General features: G+C 39.5%; 1 protein-coding gene across 1 annotated transcript in view; it reads right to left on the minus strand.

The window, feature by feature from the left end:
* Positions 1-18732, minus strand: part of ULK4 (unc-51 like kinase 4) — a 675609-nt gene extending 656877 nt beyond the window's left edge. The window contains exons 1-4 of the mRNA XM_036759487.1: positions 18459-18732; positions 12550-12729; positions 7390-7489; positions 3798-3937 (exon numbers count right to left, since the gene is read on the minus strand). Of these exons, the coding sequence (XP_036615382.1) occupies positions 3798-3937; positions 7390-7489; positions 12550-12687 (378 nt within the window). The 5' untranslated portion in view covers positions 12688-12729; positions 18459-18732. The remainder of the gene's footprint in view (positions 1-3797; positions 3938-7389; positions 7490-12549; positions 12730-18458) is intronic.
* Between the last annotated feature and the right edge of the window lie 1047 nt (positions 18733-19779).

Below are 19779 nucleotides of genomic sequence, written 5' to 3' on the forward strand. Positions count from 1 at the left end.
TGAGGGAGCCAAAATGACAGATACAGGGCAGCCTCCCAGCTGGGCTCTCCCAACATTCCCCTCCAAACAACTTGAAAATAATGCCTCAAATCAAATTTTGGAGTGGTAGAGCCAACAAAAAGTTGGGGTGAGATGTTTTTCTGGCAGTAGAAAACAAGAGGCTGTAGGAGAAGTCTGCAAAACCAAGGTGGAAATCTGATGGAGATCTGCATGGAGTCCGTACCCACGGCTGCAGCCATAGCAGCTTCAGGACCTCTCAGCCCAGAGATGGGAAGGTGGATCGATAACTGCTCAGGAAGATATCACAGGGGACCCTTTACTGGCACTGGGTACAGCTGAAGCTGACTGGCAACTCTATTGCCCATATGCAATTCTGGGTCGCAATTCCAGGGTGGTGAGCAGGGGCCCTAGTCACAATACCAAAGCAGAGAGAAACACTAGCATGTGCATCTGCAAGAGACCAGGGGCCCTTCCTTAATAAAGACCAGAGCACAGTCCAGGAGAAACAGTGACCAAACCTCTCCCAGAATAATACCACCTTGGAAGCACCAAAAACTTGAAGGCCCCCAGAACCCCAGAATTAACTCTGAAAACAGCACAAAAAAAGCCTGAAGCTTAGGACAGTGCTTCTCCACCCCACCCCACCCCCCCACCCCCGCTGAACAAAGCTCAAGCTTAACAGAAAGCTTAAAATCAAGAAATACGATGGAAAGATGAACAAACAACAAAAAATTAATTTGACCATATGAAGCTACTATGGTAGCAGGAAAGACCAGGACATAAACTCAGAAGAACACAATAATGTGGAAGCAGCTACCAAAGAAGATAGCAGAATAAGAAAGGAAATACCAAGCTCTCCAAATTTCTCCCACAAACAAGACAAAACATCACCTCAAAGTGAACTTTGAGCTGCAGAAATCATTAAAAGTAGGAGTAAAGCAGTCATTCTCCTAAGACAACCCAGGAAGACCTCAGGAAAGACCCCACCTCCAGGGGCAGAGGTGTGGCCTAATTAAAGTGCAAACACCTCCAGGGAGACTCTGGAAGCTGCGCTGGGAGAAGCAGTCTTGACTTTAGGAACTTTTGCCTCATAGCTGTATGGGGTCAGACAGTGGATCAGGGGAAAATTAAAGGAACCTCTGCTGCTGTGGGAAGCCAAACCCAGTTGTGTTGACCAGGCTCAGTCCCAGGCTGCGGCTGTGGGTGAGAAAGAGTGAACTCACACCAGGTGAGCGTAGCTTCCAGTTGCCCAGTTCTAGCTTTTAAGGAATTATTTTCTTCAGTGAGCTTTTGTACCTCCCACTCCACCCCACCCTAGAGAAGGCTACCATTAGACACAAATACGTGCACACACAAACACACACACACACATCTGTGTGTGTGTATATGTAAAACCATACTATACATACTTCTGTTTATCAGTTCTTTCTCTAGAGGTGAAAAGCATCTTCCTTCGGAGGTCCTTTGTAGTTGATTTGAGTATTTATAATACTTAATACTCAGTCATTCAAAGTTGTTCTCAGAACAAGATTGCTGTTACTGTGTATACCATTCTCTCTGTTCTGCTCATTTCACTCTTCGTTATTTCATGCAAGTCTATCCGTGTTTTTCTAACATCAACCAGCTCACCACTTCTTACAGCCCAGTAGTATTCTATCACAATCACATACCACAACTTGTTCAGCCATTCTCCAATTGAGAGGAAGCCCCTCAATTTCCAGCTCTTTGTCACCACAAAGAGGTTTGCTATAAATATTTTAGAGCATAAAAGTTCTTTTCCTCTTTCCCTAATTGCCTTCCAAGCTCATATTGGTCTGATAAGCCACAGTCAGACACACTGTACTCTGACTCCAACATAGAGATGTCATTTTGGTCCTCTTTGAGAATGAGGGACAGCCAACCAACTTGTGTTGACAAAGGATAAAAATGGCTTACTTTGTAAAGAAATAATAACTCTGACCAATAACATGTTCCATTCCTCTTAATATACCATATGTAATAATAGACACATAATTTTAACCTGTCCCTAAAAAAAATGCCATCAAATAGATATCAGTAATTTAGTAGCTAAAACTCTTCTCTTTTATTGAATGATTAAGTCAATCATTCATGCCCTCATTTAAAAGTAGGCACAAGCAATAAACCCAAAGATCCTAGCTATTGGGGTAAGAATTCACTATTTGACAAAAACTGCTGGGAAAACTGGAAAGCAGTTGGGCAGGAACTAGGCGCAGCCCAATGTCTCACACCATACTCCAAGATAAGCTCAAAAGGAGCACATGATTCAAATATAAAGGGTGATATCATAAGCAAATTAGAGGAGTGGGGAAGAAATGACCTGTTAGATCTATGGGTAGGGGAAAAGTCCATGACCAAATGAGAGAAAGAGAGGTTCACAAGAAGTAAAATGGATAATTTTGGTTATATCAAATTAAAAAAGTTTTTCCCAAAAAAAACCAATGTAGTCAAAATTAGAAATAGGAAATTGCAAAAAAAAAAAAATCTTTGTAGTAAGTCTCTCTAATAAGGTCTCATTTCTCAAACACATAGGGAACTTAGCTAAATTTATAAGAATAAGGGCCATTCCTCAATTGTTAAATGGTCAAGGGATTTGAACAGGCAGTTTTCAGAGGAAGAAATCAAACTTATCAAAAGTAATATTTTAAAATGCTCTAAATCACTAATGATTAGAGAAATGCAAAGTAAAACAGCTCTGAGGTACCACCTCACACCTATCAGATTGACTAAGACGACAGAAAAAAAAAAAGACAAATGTTAGAGGGAATGTGGTTAAATACGTACACACACGAACTGGTGGAATCATGAACTAGTTCAACCACTGTGGAGAACAATTTGGAACTATGCCCAAAGGGCTATAAAACTGTATACCCTTTGACTCGGCACTACCACTCCTAGGTCTTTACCCCAAGAAATCAAAGAAAAAGGAAAAGGACCCTTATGTACAAAAATATTCATAGCAGCTCTTTTTGTGGTAGCAAAGAAGTGGCCATTGAAGGGGTTCCCATCAACTGGGGAATGTCTAAACAAGTTGTGGTATATGAATGTGATGGGATATGAATGTGCTCCAAGAAATGATAAAGGGGATGATTTCAAAATAAACCTGAAAAGACTTATATGAACTGATGCAAAGTGAAATGGGCAGAACCAGGAGAACAATTTACACAGTAAGGACAATATTGTAAAGATAATCAACTGTGAAGGACTTGATAACTCTGATGACTATAATGATCCACCACAATCCCAAAGGTCTCACAACAAAAAATGCTATCTACCTCCAGAAAGAGAACTTAGGGACTCTGAGTATAGACTGATATATATTTTTTCCTCTATTTTTCTTGTTTGTTTGGGGTTTTCTCCGGAACATGGCTAATGCAAAAATATGTATTATGTATAACAGGTATTGTAGTTCTTGCCTTCTCAACCGCTGGCAGGGGAGGGGAGAGAATTTGAAACTGAAATAAAAATAAAATTGAAATTTTTAAAAAGTTACAAGTAACTATTCACATATCTCTGAAAGGAAGGATTTCCTTCAGGTTTTAATAGCAATCTGAATAGGAAGCTAATAATATATAGCACTGTATTTAATTTTAGATTCCTTTAATCCAAAGGAATTTTAAAATACTCTATGATTTTTCTACATCCTATTATATTCTGTATCCCCTATAGCAAGGACTTAAGCTACCAAATTTTAGCCTAAATTAACAAAATACCTTTGAGAGATGATTAGGCGGTACATATTAACTCAAAAGTAATAAAGCAGACGATGTCTCAATTACCTTTCCAGGAGAAAGATCACAGAAGAGAATTCCAAGTTTATGAATATGATGTAACCCAGTCACCAAGTCAATTCCGAATTCCCTCACTACATCTTCAGGAAGGTGCTCATCTTGAGCAATAACCAGTTCTAAGGAACCACCTACAAAAAATGTATAAGGATCATTCCCAGTAAATAATCAAGTAGAATGGAAGAATAATGACTTTCACTTGTGGGTTCCCAACGTAGTTCAAATAAAAAAAACTGGTTATAAAAGTTAGACACAAAACACTAAACAACATGCACATATTAATATACTATATTAATACTAAATGATGACAAACGCATTTGTATTATTTCAAAGTGTTAAGATATGGAGCAATAAAAAATCATCTTTCCCTGCTGGAACCACAAGAATAATCCATAAATGTATAACCTCTGTAGCTAAACAAATATGATGAGGCTCCACTATAAGGGATTGTTGAGGAGGTGCTCGGTTACCCGCTAGTACTGAGTAGCCGGAATTCTTTTTATCTATAGTACTATGCTCTAGACGAAGGATTCTCAAGCTGGTGACCATGGACCCCTGGAGGTAAAGGAGGATAAATAAACTTAGATAAGAAAAAAAAATTATCTCTATTTCAATGTAATTGATATCCTTTGTAATGCTATGTATTTTGTTCCATAGATTTAAAAACATCATTCTGACAAGGGGTCCATAGGCTTTGCCATTTTGCCAAAGGGGTTCCCAACACAAAAACAGTTAAGAACCCCTGTTCAATAGCAATGGTTTCCAAGCAGTGAGCCAAAGTCTAGGAAAGCTACTCCTGGACTTCCCAAGAGGTAGCTGGTACAAATTGGGTCTATACAACTGGAAACAGCCAGAATACTCCATACCTGTGCCTCACAATATGGAGAACTTACGGGTGGTAAACAAGAGTCACACAGGATAGGCAGGGATGGATGCATGGGATCTGGGCCATTGGAAGGAATACCCTCATCAATAAGATCACAGATCCATTTAAGTATTTGAGTAATACCAACCATGATTTCCCTCCCAGACTACTGAGTTATCTTCCTTTCTTTTAAGATCTTTAGAGAATCAATCCCTTTAATCCCCTAAAAATTAAGTTGCCACAAGCACAGACCTTCTTTGAGATTTTTCTTTGTCTTGCCCATTTGCTCTTAACATCTTTGTTTTCTCTAGCACCACTTCCACTTCCTGGTGCATCCCTGACCAAGTCCAAGTGTAGTAGACATCCTCCATGAAAGTGCCAAATATTTCCTTGTCTGGAACAAATGTCTCCTTGTTTTGGGCCTCACTCAATATTCATCATCAGTGGGTAAAAATTCTCTATGGTTGAGTTTATCAAGGAAATTTGTATAATCTTAATATATGTATATTTGTGTGTGTGTATCACAGACTTGTTGGAAGAAAGTCTTTGAGGAAGCATTTTGTTTTGCCAAATCAAATGCTGCCTTCCTCTGTACCCAACTTTCCACTATGAACCATGGAGAAACTAGTTTGTTAAATAAAGGTTGACAGATTCTTTTCATTATTCTTCTGTTTGCTATTCTCCCTCCACTTTTATCCTTAAATGGTCTTAGGGTAATATGGCTTAATTGGGTCTTGTCCTGCTCTTTACTTAAACTTGCTTTCTTGGTATTTATTAGGAGCCAGTAATACATATATATATGTATATCTATATATATATCTATATATCTATATCTATATATATATATATATATATATATATATACACACATTACCTTCCACCATTCTCTTCCACAAAATTTTACAAAAGAGTCTATATTTTAAACTGATGTTTTCCCTGACTCATGCACTCTCTCTGCTTAGAAAGAAAATCAAGTAATTTGTAAGATAAGTTAGCTTCTAGGCTCTTTTGGTTTCATTGTGGTGAATGATCTCCATTGGTTAAATTTCCTCAGAAAATGAGTCACTATGTTAATATCCACTCCTCTATCCATTGCCTATTTTTCAGTGTTAATCATTTGTTTAAATAGGTCAAGTTAGAGTAGAGTTAACTTCAAACCATATCTAGTTCAACTTTAAGAAACTAATCTCATTTCTTATTTTTCATCTTTATCCTTCTAATTTAATGTTGTTCTGATCTTTGCTCCAAGTGTTTCCTTGTACACAGAAAGCTGATTCAGAAATTCTCCCATCAATAACTGTCTATTGGAATATAATTAATTTCACTTTTGTGATGTTGTTTCAGTGTTTCTGATGTCCAGCATGTTTTGACCCTCTTCTTGAAGAAAGTATTCATGACATACAAGCCTGTGGCCTTTGGCCTCTCTTGTTTCTTAACACTTGCCCATATTTTCTAGCATATTTTCTCAGTGTCTTCCTCTATGCTTACACCTTTGTATTATTGAAGTCATTTAGTATTAAGGAATATGTTGAGTTAATTGGGGGAGGGAGAGATCTTATAAAGTCCTTTTATAGAACCTCTCTACATTGCCATCCTCTTTAATGGATAATGACCCATCAGCTATTGGCATCTTCGTGGTGGTCTTTTTGTTTATGTTTATTATGGGCAATGGAAGGCAAGATGACCAACTGACCTATTAAATGATGTTTGTTATTGTCTTCAAATACATAACAAAACCAACTTTTCCATCTCCCTCATATATGTATCCTAGGAGGACATGTAAATCATCCCCCCTGTAAATCAACCCCCATTTATTTACAATTTCCTCAAATATTCTATTTTTATTTATGGTGAGATAACATATTGATATAAATTAGCTACTCTTATACCACACTGATTCATTGGCCATTAGATAAAAATATCACGTTTAAACTATGAACAGTTAAGTTGCTGTTTCTAGTCAACCTAAAAACTGTATGATTCTCAGTATCCTTACCCTTTTTTTTGTGACCCTGAAACTACTGTCACAGAAGGAGGTCACACAGACCTGACAGCCACATTGTATGGTTTTAGGCGTCACAGATTGTCATGGCCAGCCATCTCATTACATAATGATGATCATATACACTGGTAATGAGACTCTCCATAACTACGAGGCTATTTCTCAGACAGTAAACACAGTTTGCCATACAACTATACCAAAAGCGAGCCTTTCCAGCATTCTGGAGTCTGTCCACTTCCAATCTAATGGCACAGCTGTCAAGAACGGAAGGTCACCTCTACATCATGATAAGACTTAGAAGGAGGACTTTTGTGAGGGTACCAATCTTTCGATCAATTGAAGGGCTTTCCCAAATAACAGTATATCAACATTTGTTTCTCTAGACTTTTCATGCTCTTTGGATAAACTAATACATGTAAGAAGTAAAAGAAAACACATGATGATGATCCTCTACTCTCATCCAAGTGCTAGGAGCCTATAAGTATAGAATATAGCATACACTCGCAAATCCAATTATTGGTGTCAGTTTTCCTTAAATGTTTATCTTAGTCAAAAAGGAATGTTCCTGGTGCAGGGAATGGGACTACTGAGAAATTGCTGAACTACAAAAGGCAAAAGGCATCAGTAAAACTTTAAAAAGAAAACCAATGTGGAACAAATGCTATTTCAAATGCTCGAGAGGTTTGCATCAACAGCACCTACTTCATACTCCTTACCTGTGCACAGCTCAACTACGAGCCAGAGATGATTGCTTGTCTCATACCATTCATGGAAAGTGACTATATTCTTGTGTTTAATTTCATGGGTAAGGCGAACCTATAAAAAATATTGTGTTAAGATACTGTATTTTGAGAAAAATCGTTTTTAAAACCTTGTCATTTAAGGGCAACAACATGCTTTACTTAAACTCCTAGTGAAATATGATACTATTCAATTACTACTTAAATACCTGCTTCAGGCCCAGCATCATAGATTTTGATCTGGAAGGAATCTTAGAGATTCTCTAAACCAAATGCCTCCTTCTACAGGTGGGGAAAAACCCTATAGAAGCTAAGTGACTCGGCCAAGGTCACACAGCCAAGAAGAGGCAGAGCCAAGACTCAAACAGATCCTCTGATGCCTGGTTCCTTCCAAGGCGTCAAACTTGTGGCCCACAGGAGGCCCACAAAGCTCCTGAGGGCAGCCCAAACCAGATTAAAATATAATAGGGAACTGTTTAACAATGTATAAAAATGCTATACACCATCGATGATGTTGATTTGTGATTTTCTATGTCAATATGTAGCCCACCAGGATCCGTTCTATGTGAGTTTGACATCATTGTACTACATCATGTTCCTACTACCTAAAGTGCTTTAAGGTATTTTATTATTAAGGCATTTTCAGTAACACACTAACATAAAATATGTATTATTAGTCAAAATCATACAAAACCAAAAAGGAAAAAAGCCAAACTTTCCATATTTATCTAATGTAGTAATGCTGATGTAGTAATGCTGAAGGTTTAAAATTACCCTAATTTAAGAAAACTATATTACATAGTTTCAAGTACCTGTTTCTTACCTTAAATTCAAATTAAATTTTTAAATGTTGCATGTTCTAGTTTTTAGATATACTTTTAAATAACAGTATCTTACATGCCAATTGAGCGCTGGATCCAGATAAATGTATAGCTTTAAAAACTATAGCTGAAATCATCACTTTAATACTCCCCCCAGCCCAAACCACATTAACTCACTTGTATGGCAATTTTCAGGTTTACAAAGAGCTTTTCTCTCAATAACTCTGTTAGGCAGACACTGATTTATATTCATTCTCTCTCTCTCTCTCTCTCTCTCTCTCTTTCTCCAATGAGGAAGCTGAGACTCAGACAAATCTAAACAACTATTAAGTGTCAGTGCCAGGACTTTGACTCCAGTTCCAGATCTACAATCTTCTATGAAGGAAAAACAAATTTATCACAATGACTGCATGACACTCCCACTAAAACCCTCAGCAGTTCCCCACTGCCTTTAGATCAGGGCTTCTTAATCTTTTTTTCTGCGAGGACCCTTCCGGCAGTCTGGTGAAGCTGATGAGCCTCTTCTCAGGGTAATAGTTTTAAATAACTGAAGGAAATGCTAAATTTCAGTTGGTGATTAGTAAAAGTAAAGATGTCATTCTCCTCTCCAACATGTTCACCAACCCCCTGAAATCTAACCATGGCCACCTGCCAAAGGGATCCAGAGAATGCAGGTTAAGAACCTCTGCTTAGAGTAAGGGAGGCAGGAAAGTGTCACAGACGCAACACTGGACCTAGAACCTCTAGCCCGGATTCGGGTCCTAACACTTAATAACCATGTGGCCACAGGCCAGTCCCCTGCCCACTTTAAGCCTTAGTTTTCTCACCAGTAAAATAAAGATAATAATACTATTAGTAGCTACATCACAAGTTTTTAGTGAGGATCAAATGAAATCATTGCTACTCTGGATCTGATTCTGACTAAAAAGGAGAAACCATACAAATAAAGAGAAATGTGAGAAGCAGGGGCCATACATCAAAGAATGAATGCTTCCAGAAATAATCTGGCAGGCACCTTCACTCTAAGTTAAAGGAGCTACAATTAAAAAATGGAAATATAAATGGAAAAAAGGATGGTTGATGCCACTTAACTTTACCCGTGGAAAGGATAAATAACAAACCTGTTGTTTGACCATGCAAAAGAAAGTATTATTTAACTTTTGTAAATAATGTCTTCCACATAGTAGGCACTGAAATGTTTGCTGAATTAAATTTATGCCTAGAAAAAATAAATATGCCTAGAACTGTAAAAATGTAAAAGAAACTGTAGTCTTTGACAATACCATAAAAATCCACCAGGTGGAGATACTCTACTATACAATAGAGATTACATTATAATTCAATTCAATATAAGGAGAATAAGAGGGAGAATCAAAGATAGACATCATTAAATTATTCAGTTTTATAAAAGAGAAATATACTTAAATGTTGGCATTAAACAAGTCAGCAACTCACAAGAAGTCTGGAGATAATTTTAAGAACAATTTTATTGAAAAAAAAAAAAGTTAAAAATACACCAAAATTTGGCTAACTAGAAGAGTTTGACCTGGAGTTAGTAAGACCTGAGTTCAAATCTAGCCTCAGACAACTTCCAAACTGTGTGACCCAGATTATCATCTGCCTCAGTTTCTTCATCTGTATAATAGAGATAATAATAGCAGCTACCTCCTCTCTCTAGCCCCCCATATCCAAGCAGTTATCAAGTCTTATCAATTAGACTTCTCTCATGTACTTCTCTCCACTGCCACTGCCACCACCCTGGTGCAGGCCCATCTCATAAGTGGTTGGTCTCCCAGCCTCCAGTCTCTCCACACTCCAGTTCATCCTTCACTCAGCTATAATACTGATCTTCCTAAGCACAAGTCTAACTGTGTCAACACCTCCCCCCAACTCAGTCAGTTCCAGTGGTTCTATATCACTTCTAGGATCAAATATAAACTCCTCTGTTTGTCTTTTAAAGCCCCCCCATAACCTGGTCCTTTCCTACTTCTCCAGTATTCTTACCTATTTTTGGCCTCCACATCCCCTGCAATCCAGTGACATTGGCCTCCTTGCTCTTCTTTGCACATAATACTCCATCTTCCAGCTCCAAGACTTTTCACTAGTTGTCTTCCATGCTTAGAATGCTCTTCCTCCTCATCTGTGCCCCTTGGCTGCCCTGACTTCCTCCAAGTCCCCACTAAAATCCCACCGTCTGCAAGAACCCTTTCCAAGGCCTCCTTAAAGTCAATGCCTTCTCTCTGACACTAGCTTCAACTTATCCTGCATCTATCTTTTTGTCCATAAGTGTTTGCATGTTGTCTCTCCCATTAACCATGAGATCCTTGGCAGTAGAACTTTTTTCTGCCTTTCTTTGTACCCCCAGTGCTCAGCACATAGCAGGCACTGGAAAAATTCTTGTTCACTAAGGGTTATTACAATGATAAAATAAAATATTTGTAAAGAGTTTTACAAACTTTAAAGTGCTATATAAATGCTAGCTAATATTACTATTAAAATCAAAGACGTTATTATCAGAAAAAGGTTCCTTTTAAAAAAATAGTTCAAGTAAAGAAAACCAGAAGATCCACAAAGTACAGCAGTTAATTTGTCAACTATCTAATAACAGGACAGAGAACAGGAAGGAACCTGAGTAACTAGATACCAGGCATGAGGAAAAAAAAGATGACGCTCAGACTATTAAGATTCTGCTAATGTCACAAAAAGATAAAACCTCTATAATCATCTAGACCACTGGGGCCAGACTCCAACAGAAACAGATCCTGTAGGCTGCATACTGACTTAGAAAACCACAAATTAATAGAATCTATGCTGTATTGTAGTTTCATTTATTTTGTAATCACTTCTCAATTACATTTTAATCTGGTTCAGGCCACTGGGGAGTCCAACACCTCCAATTTAGACTATTTCAAGACCATTGTACATTACTTGTACAATGAGGAGTGGTGCTCTCAGGAAAAGAGATCAAACACTAGAAATGCAGGACTCAACCCTGGTCAGATTCTTTCTGGTGTAGTGTTGAGTGCAGGGTACCCTATGACTTTCTGACAAGGACATTACAGCACAAGCATGCCCAGAGAAGGGTGACTAGGACAGGATGGGGAGATGACTGGGACCTGTGCTATTTTATTCAAAGATCAGCAAAAGGAGTGCATTTGTTAACCCGGGGGAGAAAAGGCTTAGGAGGCACAACAGTCTTCAAATATGTGAAGGAAGAAGGATGAGATTTGTTCTATGCAGCCCTGCAGGATAGAAGTAGGAGCAAAGGACTACAAGTTGCAGAGATTTAGGCTCAACATAAGGGAAAATTTCCCCCAAAATGGAACTATTCAAAAAAGGAGATTGCCTTGCGAGGTAGAGGGCTCCTGCCTCCTCCAGATCTTTACCAGGGGTCATGAAGCAGAAGCAGAATGACTGCATCCAGGATGTCAGAGAAGAGAGTGCCATGCAGGCCCAGGTTATACATATATACATACATACATACATACATACATACATACATACATACATACACACATACATATATACATACATACATACATACATATATGTATATGATGGCTGGGCTCTTTTCCAGTTCTAAAATTCTGTAAGGATCAGGGCTGCTTTAAATGGGCAGAATATGTCCAGAACACGGAGAATTCTGAGGAACTAGAAATCTGCCCATTTCAGCAAGCCTATGGGAGGACACAGTGTCTAACATGTGCCTTGCTCTCAACAGATGCTTTCTGGAGGTTTCTGAATAAAAGGCTGAAGTAAAACAGATGAGATGTGGGATGGGTGAGGACACTGGCTGTCCCTGATCCTTTGGTCTTGTCACACTCTCTAGTCTTCCTCCCCTGGATGTATCTATCTCCCTTTCATTTCCTAGCCCTGAACATTTCTCTCTTTCTCTCTTACCCCTAAATGTTCCTATCACTCTTAATTGACTACAATATGAAAATGAAGTACACTTGCATTAATGGTTATGTCTATTTAATAAAATGTAATGTTATATTGGAAGGATTTCCCATGTCAATGAGATCATTGATGCATGTGAGTAATGTTCTGTGATCTAATTTAAAAAGTAATGAAGTGGATAAATATTTCTCCCTTTTAAAAAAACAATTTACAGCTAATTACTTAATTTACTGATTCTCACTTGATTTTTTCTAAAGCCAAGTGCCCCTCAACAAAATTTACATCCCTATCCCTGTAAAATACAAACTGATTAAATTCAATGACATCAATTTAATTGGAAATGATTTATTAGATCTTTGCATCATAATTTATAGCTGTACACTTCCAGGAAGGCAGAGTAAGATACTTTACTTACCCAGTTAGTTATTTCAGGTCTTTTGCACTTATCAGTACAAAGAATGGCTACAAAATTTATCGTTCCTTTCCTTCGTCCTTTATAAACAACAGTCTTGCTTCCTCTTCCAATCTCTTCATAAAGAATAAAGTTGTCCATCTTAAAGGTGAGCTATATCCTCCTCAGTTTCATTTCTGTTGACTAAAAAGTGAAAAAGAAACCATATATAATTTTCCAAATTCACAATTTCAAATTTCCAAAGATCACAATCACATTTAATATACAACAGAAACCTTGTGGTCATGTTTACTCTTAAAAAAAATACCCTTCATATGTTAAACAATAAGGCCTCTCTTTTTTTTTTTAAAGTGCAATGTGAGTCTAGAACAGAATATGTTATAAAAACCATTGATAAACCAACATTAGGCTTTCTGAATGCAATACATCAAGTCTTAAAACAGAGTGTCTAAACAACAGTCTTAGTTTCAATCATCGCATGTAACCAATGTCCTTTAGGCCAGCAGTCTCCAGACTTTTTTGGATCACATGCTTGTCAACATAAAAAATTATACCAAAAAAAACTACCTAAAAATATTCTGAGCCTGTACCACCAACATCTGTATAGTTCCAGATTATACACATGTCCTACCATGCTAATAAATGTAAACATTACAAATATTTGTGAGCGAGGAATCAAAGAGAGCCTGAGTTTGGAAGAACTGGGGAACTTGAACAATTGTATCCCTCTCTACTTTCAGAACCCAGCTCAACAAAGTCCTTCCCAATCTCCTAATGGTCAGTTCCTTCCCTCCCAAACCACTCTGTATTTAATGATTTTGTATTTATTTGCATGTATCTCTGGGTATTTATTCTTTGTACCGTTATACAGGTGTCCTTAAAGTCTTAATTCTGTGTCAAGCTCCTAAAGTTTATGTACTTTTGTCTTCTCCTTTGGAGTATGAGCTTTTGCAAGAAGACACTGCATAACTAATTGATTTGTATTCCCAGAGTCTAGCACAGACCATGATAGGTGGTAGATGCTTACCAGATGCTTGTAGAATGCTTAACTGACAGCCATAAGAAAGTATGGACAAGGGATGGTCTGGGGAGAAAGGCTATGTATATTTGTGAGGCAGATCATAATCCATCCCTGCCTGCTCATCCAGAGATACTTCAATCATCATCACTTCCTAAACTATCCCAATCCAACCCCTGTCCCCTCAGACACTCAAACCTGACCTTCCCGGGTCCCCAAAAAGATACCTGGTCTTTGCCCTTTGATCTGCTGCCACACCTTAGGAATCACTAGAGGCTTTTCCATCAGCCCTGCCACTGAACTCTTCTATATATGTTTTTCCTCATGATTAATCTTGACTCTGAGGTCACTGAGAACAGGAGCTGCCCCCCTTTTCTATTTGTATGCTTAATAAGCGTTTAGCAAAGTGTTTAGCATACAGTAAGCACTTCATAAATGCTATTCTATTCCACTCTGTCTCAAAATGTAATTTTCTGGGGCATGAGGGACAACTGACGAAAATGAATGAGTTGGGAAGAATGTCCTACGTGAGAAAGAGCAAGGAAGTCATTGTCACAGGACTGTACAGTAGGAGGAAGAGAGTAAAGCACAAGAAGCCTGGAAAGGCAGGAAGGGGGTGAGTTAAGAAGGGCTCTAAAAGTCCAAAAGAGGGTTTTAGATTTCATCCTAGAGACAGGGAGACACTGACTTAGGAGGTGGAGGTGGCATGGTTATTCAGATCTGTGCTTTAGGAAAATCACTCGGGTGGGTGAACGGCAGATGGATTGGAGGGCGGGGAAACTTGTGGCAGGCAGACCCCCCAGCAGCTACTGCAATAATCCAGGTATGAAGTGATGAGGGCCTACACCAGGAGGTGGCAGTGTCAAAGGAGAGAATTCTGGAGAGCTGTTACAAAGGTAGATTTGACAGGATTTAGCAACAGATTGGATAGGGAGGGAGGGTGACAGAGGGGGAGCAGTTAAGGATGAGGCCTAGATTTCAAGTCTGGGTAGCTGGGAGCATGGTAGTGCCTATAACATTTATAAGGAAGTGAGGAACGGGGGAAGGTTTGGGGAAAAAATAAGTGCAATTTTGAACATGGTGAGTTTAAGATGTCCAGGGGACATCCAGTTCAAGAGATCCAATAGGCAACAGAGAAGTGAGACTAGAAGTCAGAAAAGAGGTTAGGGCTGGATAAACAAATCAAAGAATCATCTGCATAGACATAACTGAATTTGTGGGAGCTCATAATATCACCAAGAAAGCTAGTACTACAGAGGGAGAAGAGAAGAGGACCCCGAACAAAGCCTTGAAGGACACCTATGTTTAGCAAGTATGACGTAGATGACAATCCAACAAAAGACACTGAGAAGGAGCAGTCAGACAGGTAGAAGAACCTGAAGAGAACAATATCACAAAAATCTAGAGAAGAGGGTGTTTAAGTGTCAAAGGCTACAGAGAGGTCAACAAGTATGAGGACTGAGCAAAGGCCACTAGATCTGGCAACTAAGAGATCATTGGGAACTTTGAAGAGAGAAGTTTCAATTGAATGATGAAATCAGCAGCCAGACTGAGAAGAGTTACGAAGAAAGTTCATGACTCATCCAACCATTCTGGAGAGCAATTTAGAACTATGTCCAAAGGGCTCTAAAACTATGCATACCCTTTGACCCAGCAATAACAGTACTAGGTTTGTATCCCAAAGAGATCAAGGAAAAGGGAAAAGGCCTATGTGTACAAAAATATTTACAGCAGCTCTTTTTGTGGTGGTGAAGAATTGGAAATTGAGGGGATGCCCATCCAATTGGGGAATGGCTGGACAAGCTGTGGTATATGATTTGATGGAGTATTATTGGGCTATAAGAGATGGCAAGCAGGATGCTCTCAGAAAACCTGGAAAGGCTTATATGAACTGATGCAAAGAGAAGTGAGCAGAACCAGAAGAACACTATACACAGTAACAACAATACTGTATAATGACCAACTGTGAATGACTTAGCTCTTCTCAGCAATACAATGATCCAAGGCAGTTCTGAAGGACTTATGATGAAAAATGCTACGCACTTCCAGAGAAAGGCTAATGGAGTCTGAATGCAGATTGAGGCATACTTTTTTACTTTATTTTTCTTGGGTTTTTTGTTTCTGTTGAGGGTTTTTTTTTTTTGGTCTGTCTTCTTTTAAACATGGCTAATATGGAAATATGTTTTGCATGACTGAACGCATGTAATCTATAACAAATTGCTTGCCTACTCAGGGAGTGAGGAGAGAACAGGGGGAGGGAGAGAATCAAAATTTTTAAAAAAACAAATGTTAAAAATTGTTTTTACATGTAATTGGAAAAAATAAAACATAAGAATAAAAAATTTTAAAGAGAGTTCATAGAATGGAAATGAAGGTACGAATTATAGATGGCCTTCTCAAAAAGTTTAGCCACAAAAGGATAGAGACATATAGTTTGATAGATAACAGGGAGTAGGGGAGCCGCCAATAAAAAGAGAGATTGAAGAGAAGTGAGAAAGCTCTTCCAGCTACTAGTGCCTCTCCCAAAAAGTTACCCTGTATTTATTTTGAACATATTTATGTGCACATGTCTCCCTCTATATAATGTAAATTCCCTAAAGGCAGGGATTGTTTCTATTTTATCTTTGTATCCCAGTTGCCTGACATTTGGTAGGTGCTTAATAAATGACTGAATTAAGCTGAAACTTCCTTTCATTTCCTGAGAAACTGTACAATTTCTTTGTGCAGCTTTCAATGATTGCAAGCTGCCCCTTAACACAAAGCACCTTTTTTTAACATCAACATATTCCAAGTGATTCTATATACCTGCAAATAAATCACGAGCCAAAGAAATCAACATGGTGCACCAAAATATAAGTGGACCAACCAACAGCAGGTTTAAGTATGCTGCAACAAATTACCAATGGTGATTTTCAAAGAAAAATGGTATGAAATGTAACATCTAGTAAAAATATTAAACAGAAATTGGCCAATTGTGTAGCATTAATGAAAACAATAAATAATAATGAAAAAACATAAGAATCTAGTTCAAGTAGCAAAATTCCAACTAGAAAACGAATGTCAGTATGACAATAAAACCAAGATCACTAGAGATAGACAGGATTGAAGAAAGGACAGAATATCTTGTTAACTATTTTTTTAAAACAGCTCTGTCGTTTCAAAAAGGCTCCAGAAGCATTTATAGACTGTGAATTAAAAAGAAAACTTTCTAAATATCTAAAAATATGAACTGAAAAATTCTAAAAATTCTTGAAATAGAGGAAATCAAAAAACAGTTATAAAGCATCTACCGGATAAGCTGCTATAGCCTGTAATTTGCCCAATTATAAAACCCTAATCAATAGCGAACAATCATCATTTTAGGATTTAGAGAGAGACTGAAATTTACAGATTATCTATTCAGATCCTCTCCTTTTGCATATGAGGAAGGAGTCTTAGAGGCTTGTCCAAGTTCAAGCAATCAATAAATACAAGTGCTAGAAACAGAACTCAGGTCTTCTGACTACAAATTCTATGTTCCTTCAATTATAGGGCTTTTTTTTTAAAGCTGTGTGCCTTAGGCAAGCCCTGAATGACTCCAAACCTCAGTTTTATTATCTCTAAAATAGGAATGATAGTACTTATACTAACTACCTCAGTGTTGATATAATACAGTTTTACAAACCTTAAATGACTATAGAAATTTGACAGGTTGGTATAGTGTAGAGGGAAGAAGACTAGATTTAAAGTTGGAGAACCAGGGTTCAAATCACTACCCTTTTATTTACTACTTATGTGACCTTGTCCCCTACTAGTCTGGGCTTCAAATGTGGATGAAAAATGAAGAAACTGGACTAGAAAAAAGCTAACATTCCTAGTCCAGGATTTTGTCACTGCCTCACTCTGGGCCTCAGTTTCCCCTAATGTAAAACCAGGGAGTTGGCTGACATGATATTTAAATTCTCTTCCAGCTTTGGCTCCGGTGAACTGGGAGTCAACGCGGAGTACTGATTTTAGAGTCAAAAGACACAGCTTCAAATCCAGCCTTTGCACTGACACTCTATGTGACTGTGGGAGAAAAGCGATCTCTCTGGGCCTCAGTTTCTTCATCTGTAAAATGACCCAGCTGAGGTTGTTCTCAGTCCCAGATCTATGAGCCTATGAATCTAAAAGTCTGGGAGAGCTATTAGCATCACAACTCTCCGGCAAATCAACTTTAGGAAGATGAAGGAAGCATGGGGCGGGGGGGGGGGGGCCATCATTAAGAACCCTGAATTTCGGATTCAATATCTGCTCTGCCATCTACTGTGTCACCTTGGGCAAGTCAGTTACCATCTCTGGGTGTCCTTGTTTGTAAAATTAAGGGTTGGACCAATCACTGAAGTCCTAGCTAGGAATCTAAGAACGGGGAAAATAAGAGATTATGTAATATACACAACTGCTCGTGGGGCATTTCTCCGGAAGCACAACTAAGGAGATCCCAAGAAGGGGGAAGACATTCTTGGAAGAGAGCTTTGAAAGAAGTACATGGAGAAAAGGCGCCGGAGAAATTCCACGGATCCTTAAGGTGGGAGAATGCAGATGAACAGATGGAGGCGGGCGGAGCGCAGATAAAGGGCAGGACGGCAGAGGGAAGGATGCAGTCCTAGAGAGGGAAGAAAGGAGGAGGTGGTGCAGGGTTGGGAAGAAAGGATGCTGTGGCAGGACCGCCGGAGCAGGAAGAACGCACCCCGCAAGGGGGAAGAAAAGCGGCGGCGTCGCCGGTAGTGCGCATGACGCGCCCGCGCACGCGCCACGAACGGTCGGCGGAGGCGCACGGGAGGCATCGGCGGAAACGGCTTCCGTCTCCCGTCTCCCGCCTCGCACGGCCCCCTCAGCCCAACCCCCAACACTCCGCCGAGGAACAGAAACGAACCCGAGCCCGCCGTCTCCCCTGCTAGCTTCGTCGGGAGAATCGCCGGCCCCCTGAGAACGGCGACTGGGACGTAGAAGCCCCCGGCTCCTGGAAATTCGTGGCTCTTCGGCTTGCAGCGACCTTGGGCGCTCTTCAGGCTGATCCACTCTCACAGAGAAGCGGGGGGAGACACGGGGAGATTCCGCGTTTCTTTTTTTTTTTTTAGCTTATGAACTCAAGGTCTCGCTGTATCCCCCTTCCCGTTTGGAATCGTCCGGCCCGTCGCCTAGGCAGCACGCTGAACGCCGGAAGCAGACCGAAGCGCTCATTGGGCCGGCAGTCTCGTTTCTTATTGGCTGGGGCTGAAAGGCGGCGTCCCGCCGTTGCTCCTGGCAACCGGGAAGGCTGTTGGGTGTTCAGTTTCTTCCACAGTGAGAATTCTAGGAGGGGATGGAAAAAAATGGCCCGGTGTCTAACGCTGCCTGGCAGCAAAGAAGGCCTTTTCTGACTTTAGGTTCAAATCGGTCACTACTGAGTGACCTCGGGCTGGTAACTTAACCTCCCTGACCTCTGCAGAATTAGGGGTTTGGACTAGATGACCTCTTAAAGTCCCTTCAAGCTCCCACTCTATAACACGCCCCCAAGAAAGAAAGGTACACACTGCATATGTTACTCTCACCGAAGTGGGTGATGAAGACTAGTCTGAGGCCAATATAGGCAGATGTTCAATAAGCATTTATTAGACACCTAGCAGGAGCCCAGCCTTGGTCTGGGTGCTTAGGGTGAAAAGACCTAAACCTCAAGGACCTTACTTTCTACTGCTGGCTATGGCAATATTTACATAGAGAAGTTAATACTTTGCAGGAGAAAGCCTCCCCTCCCCCCCACCCCGGGGCAAGGAAACAGGATCAATGGTCTTTACCCACCCAGATAAATGCTGTAATCAGCAAGCCTCTCCCTTCAACTGAATTTGCCCAGGGGAGCAGGATTAACGCCAGTTTAGTGGCCTTCATTAACTGTCAACAAACTATTCGTAAGCTACTGATAAAATAGTGAACAAAGGAGGAGGGAAGAACTTTGAAAGAAGTACCTTAGAGTAAAGCAACAGAAAAGTTCCTTTTTTAAAATTTTATTTTATTCTGAACTTAAGAAATAAAACAAGTATTTCCATAACAGTAGAATAGGAAGAAAAAGATGACTGCACATGAAACTGCAAATTTATTATGTACAACTTGCTGTTCCTTTTAAATATATGGTAGTTATCATGTAACTCCTTTTTTCCCTTTTTCTTCCTTCCCTCCTCCCCAGATGGCTGGCATTAGATACAAATGTACCTGTGTGT

The sequence above is a fragment of the Trichosurus vulpecula genome, chromosome 5 (genome assembly GCF_011100635.1).
Source record: "Trichosurus vulpecula isolate mTriVul1 chromosome 5, mTriVul1.pri, whole genome shotgun sequence".
Classification (NCBI taxonomy): Eukaryota; Metazoa; Chordata; class Mammalia; order Diprotodontia; family Phalangeridae; genus Trichosurus; species Trichosurus vulpecula.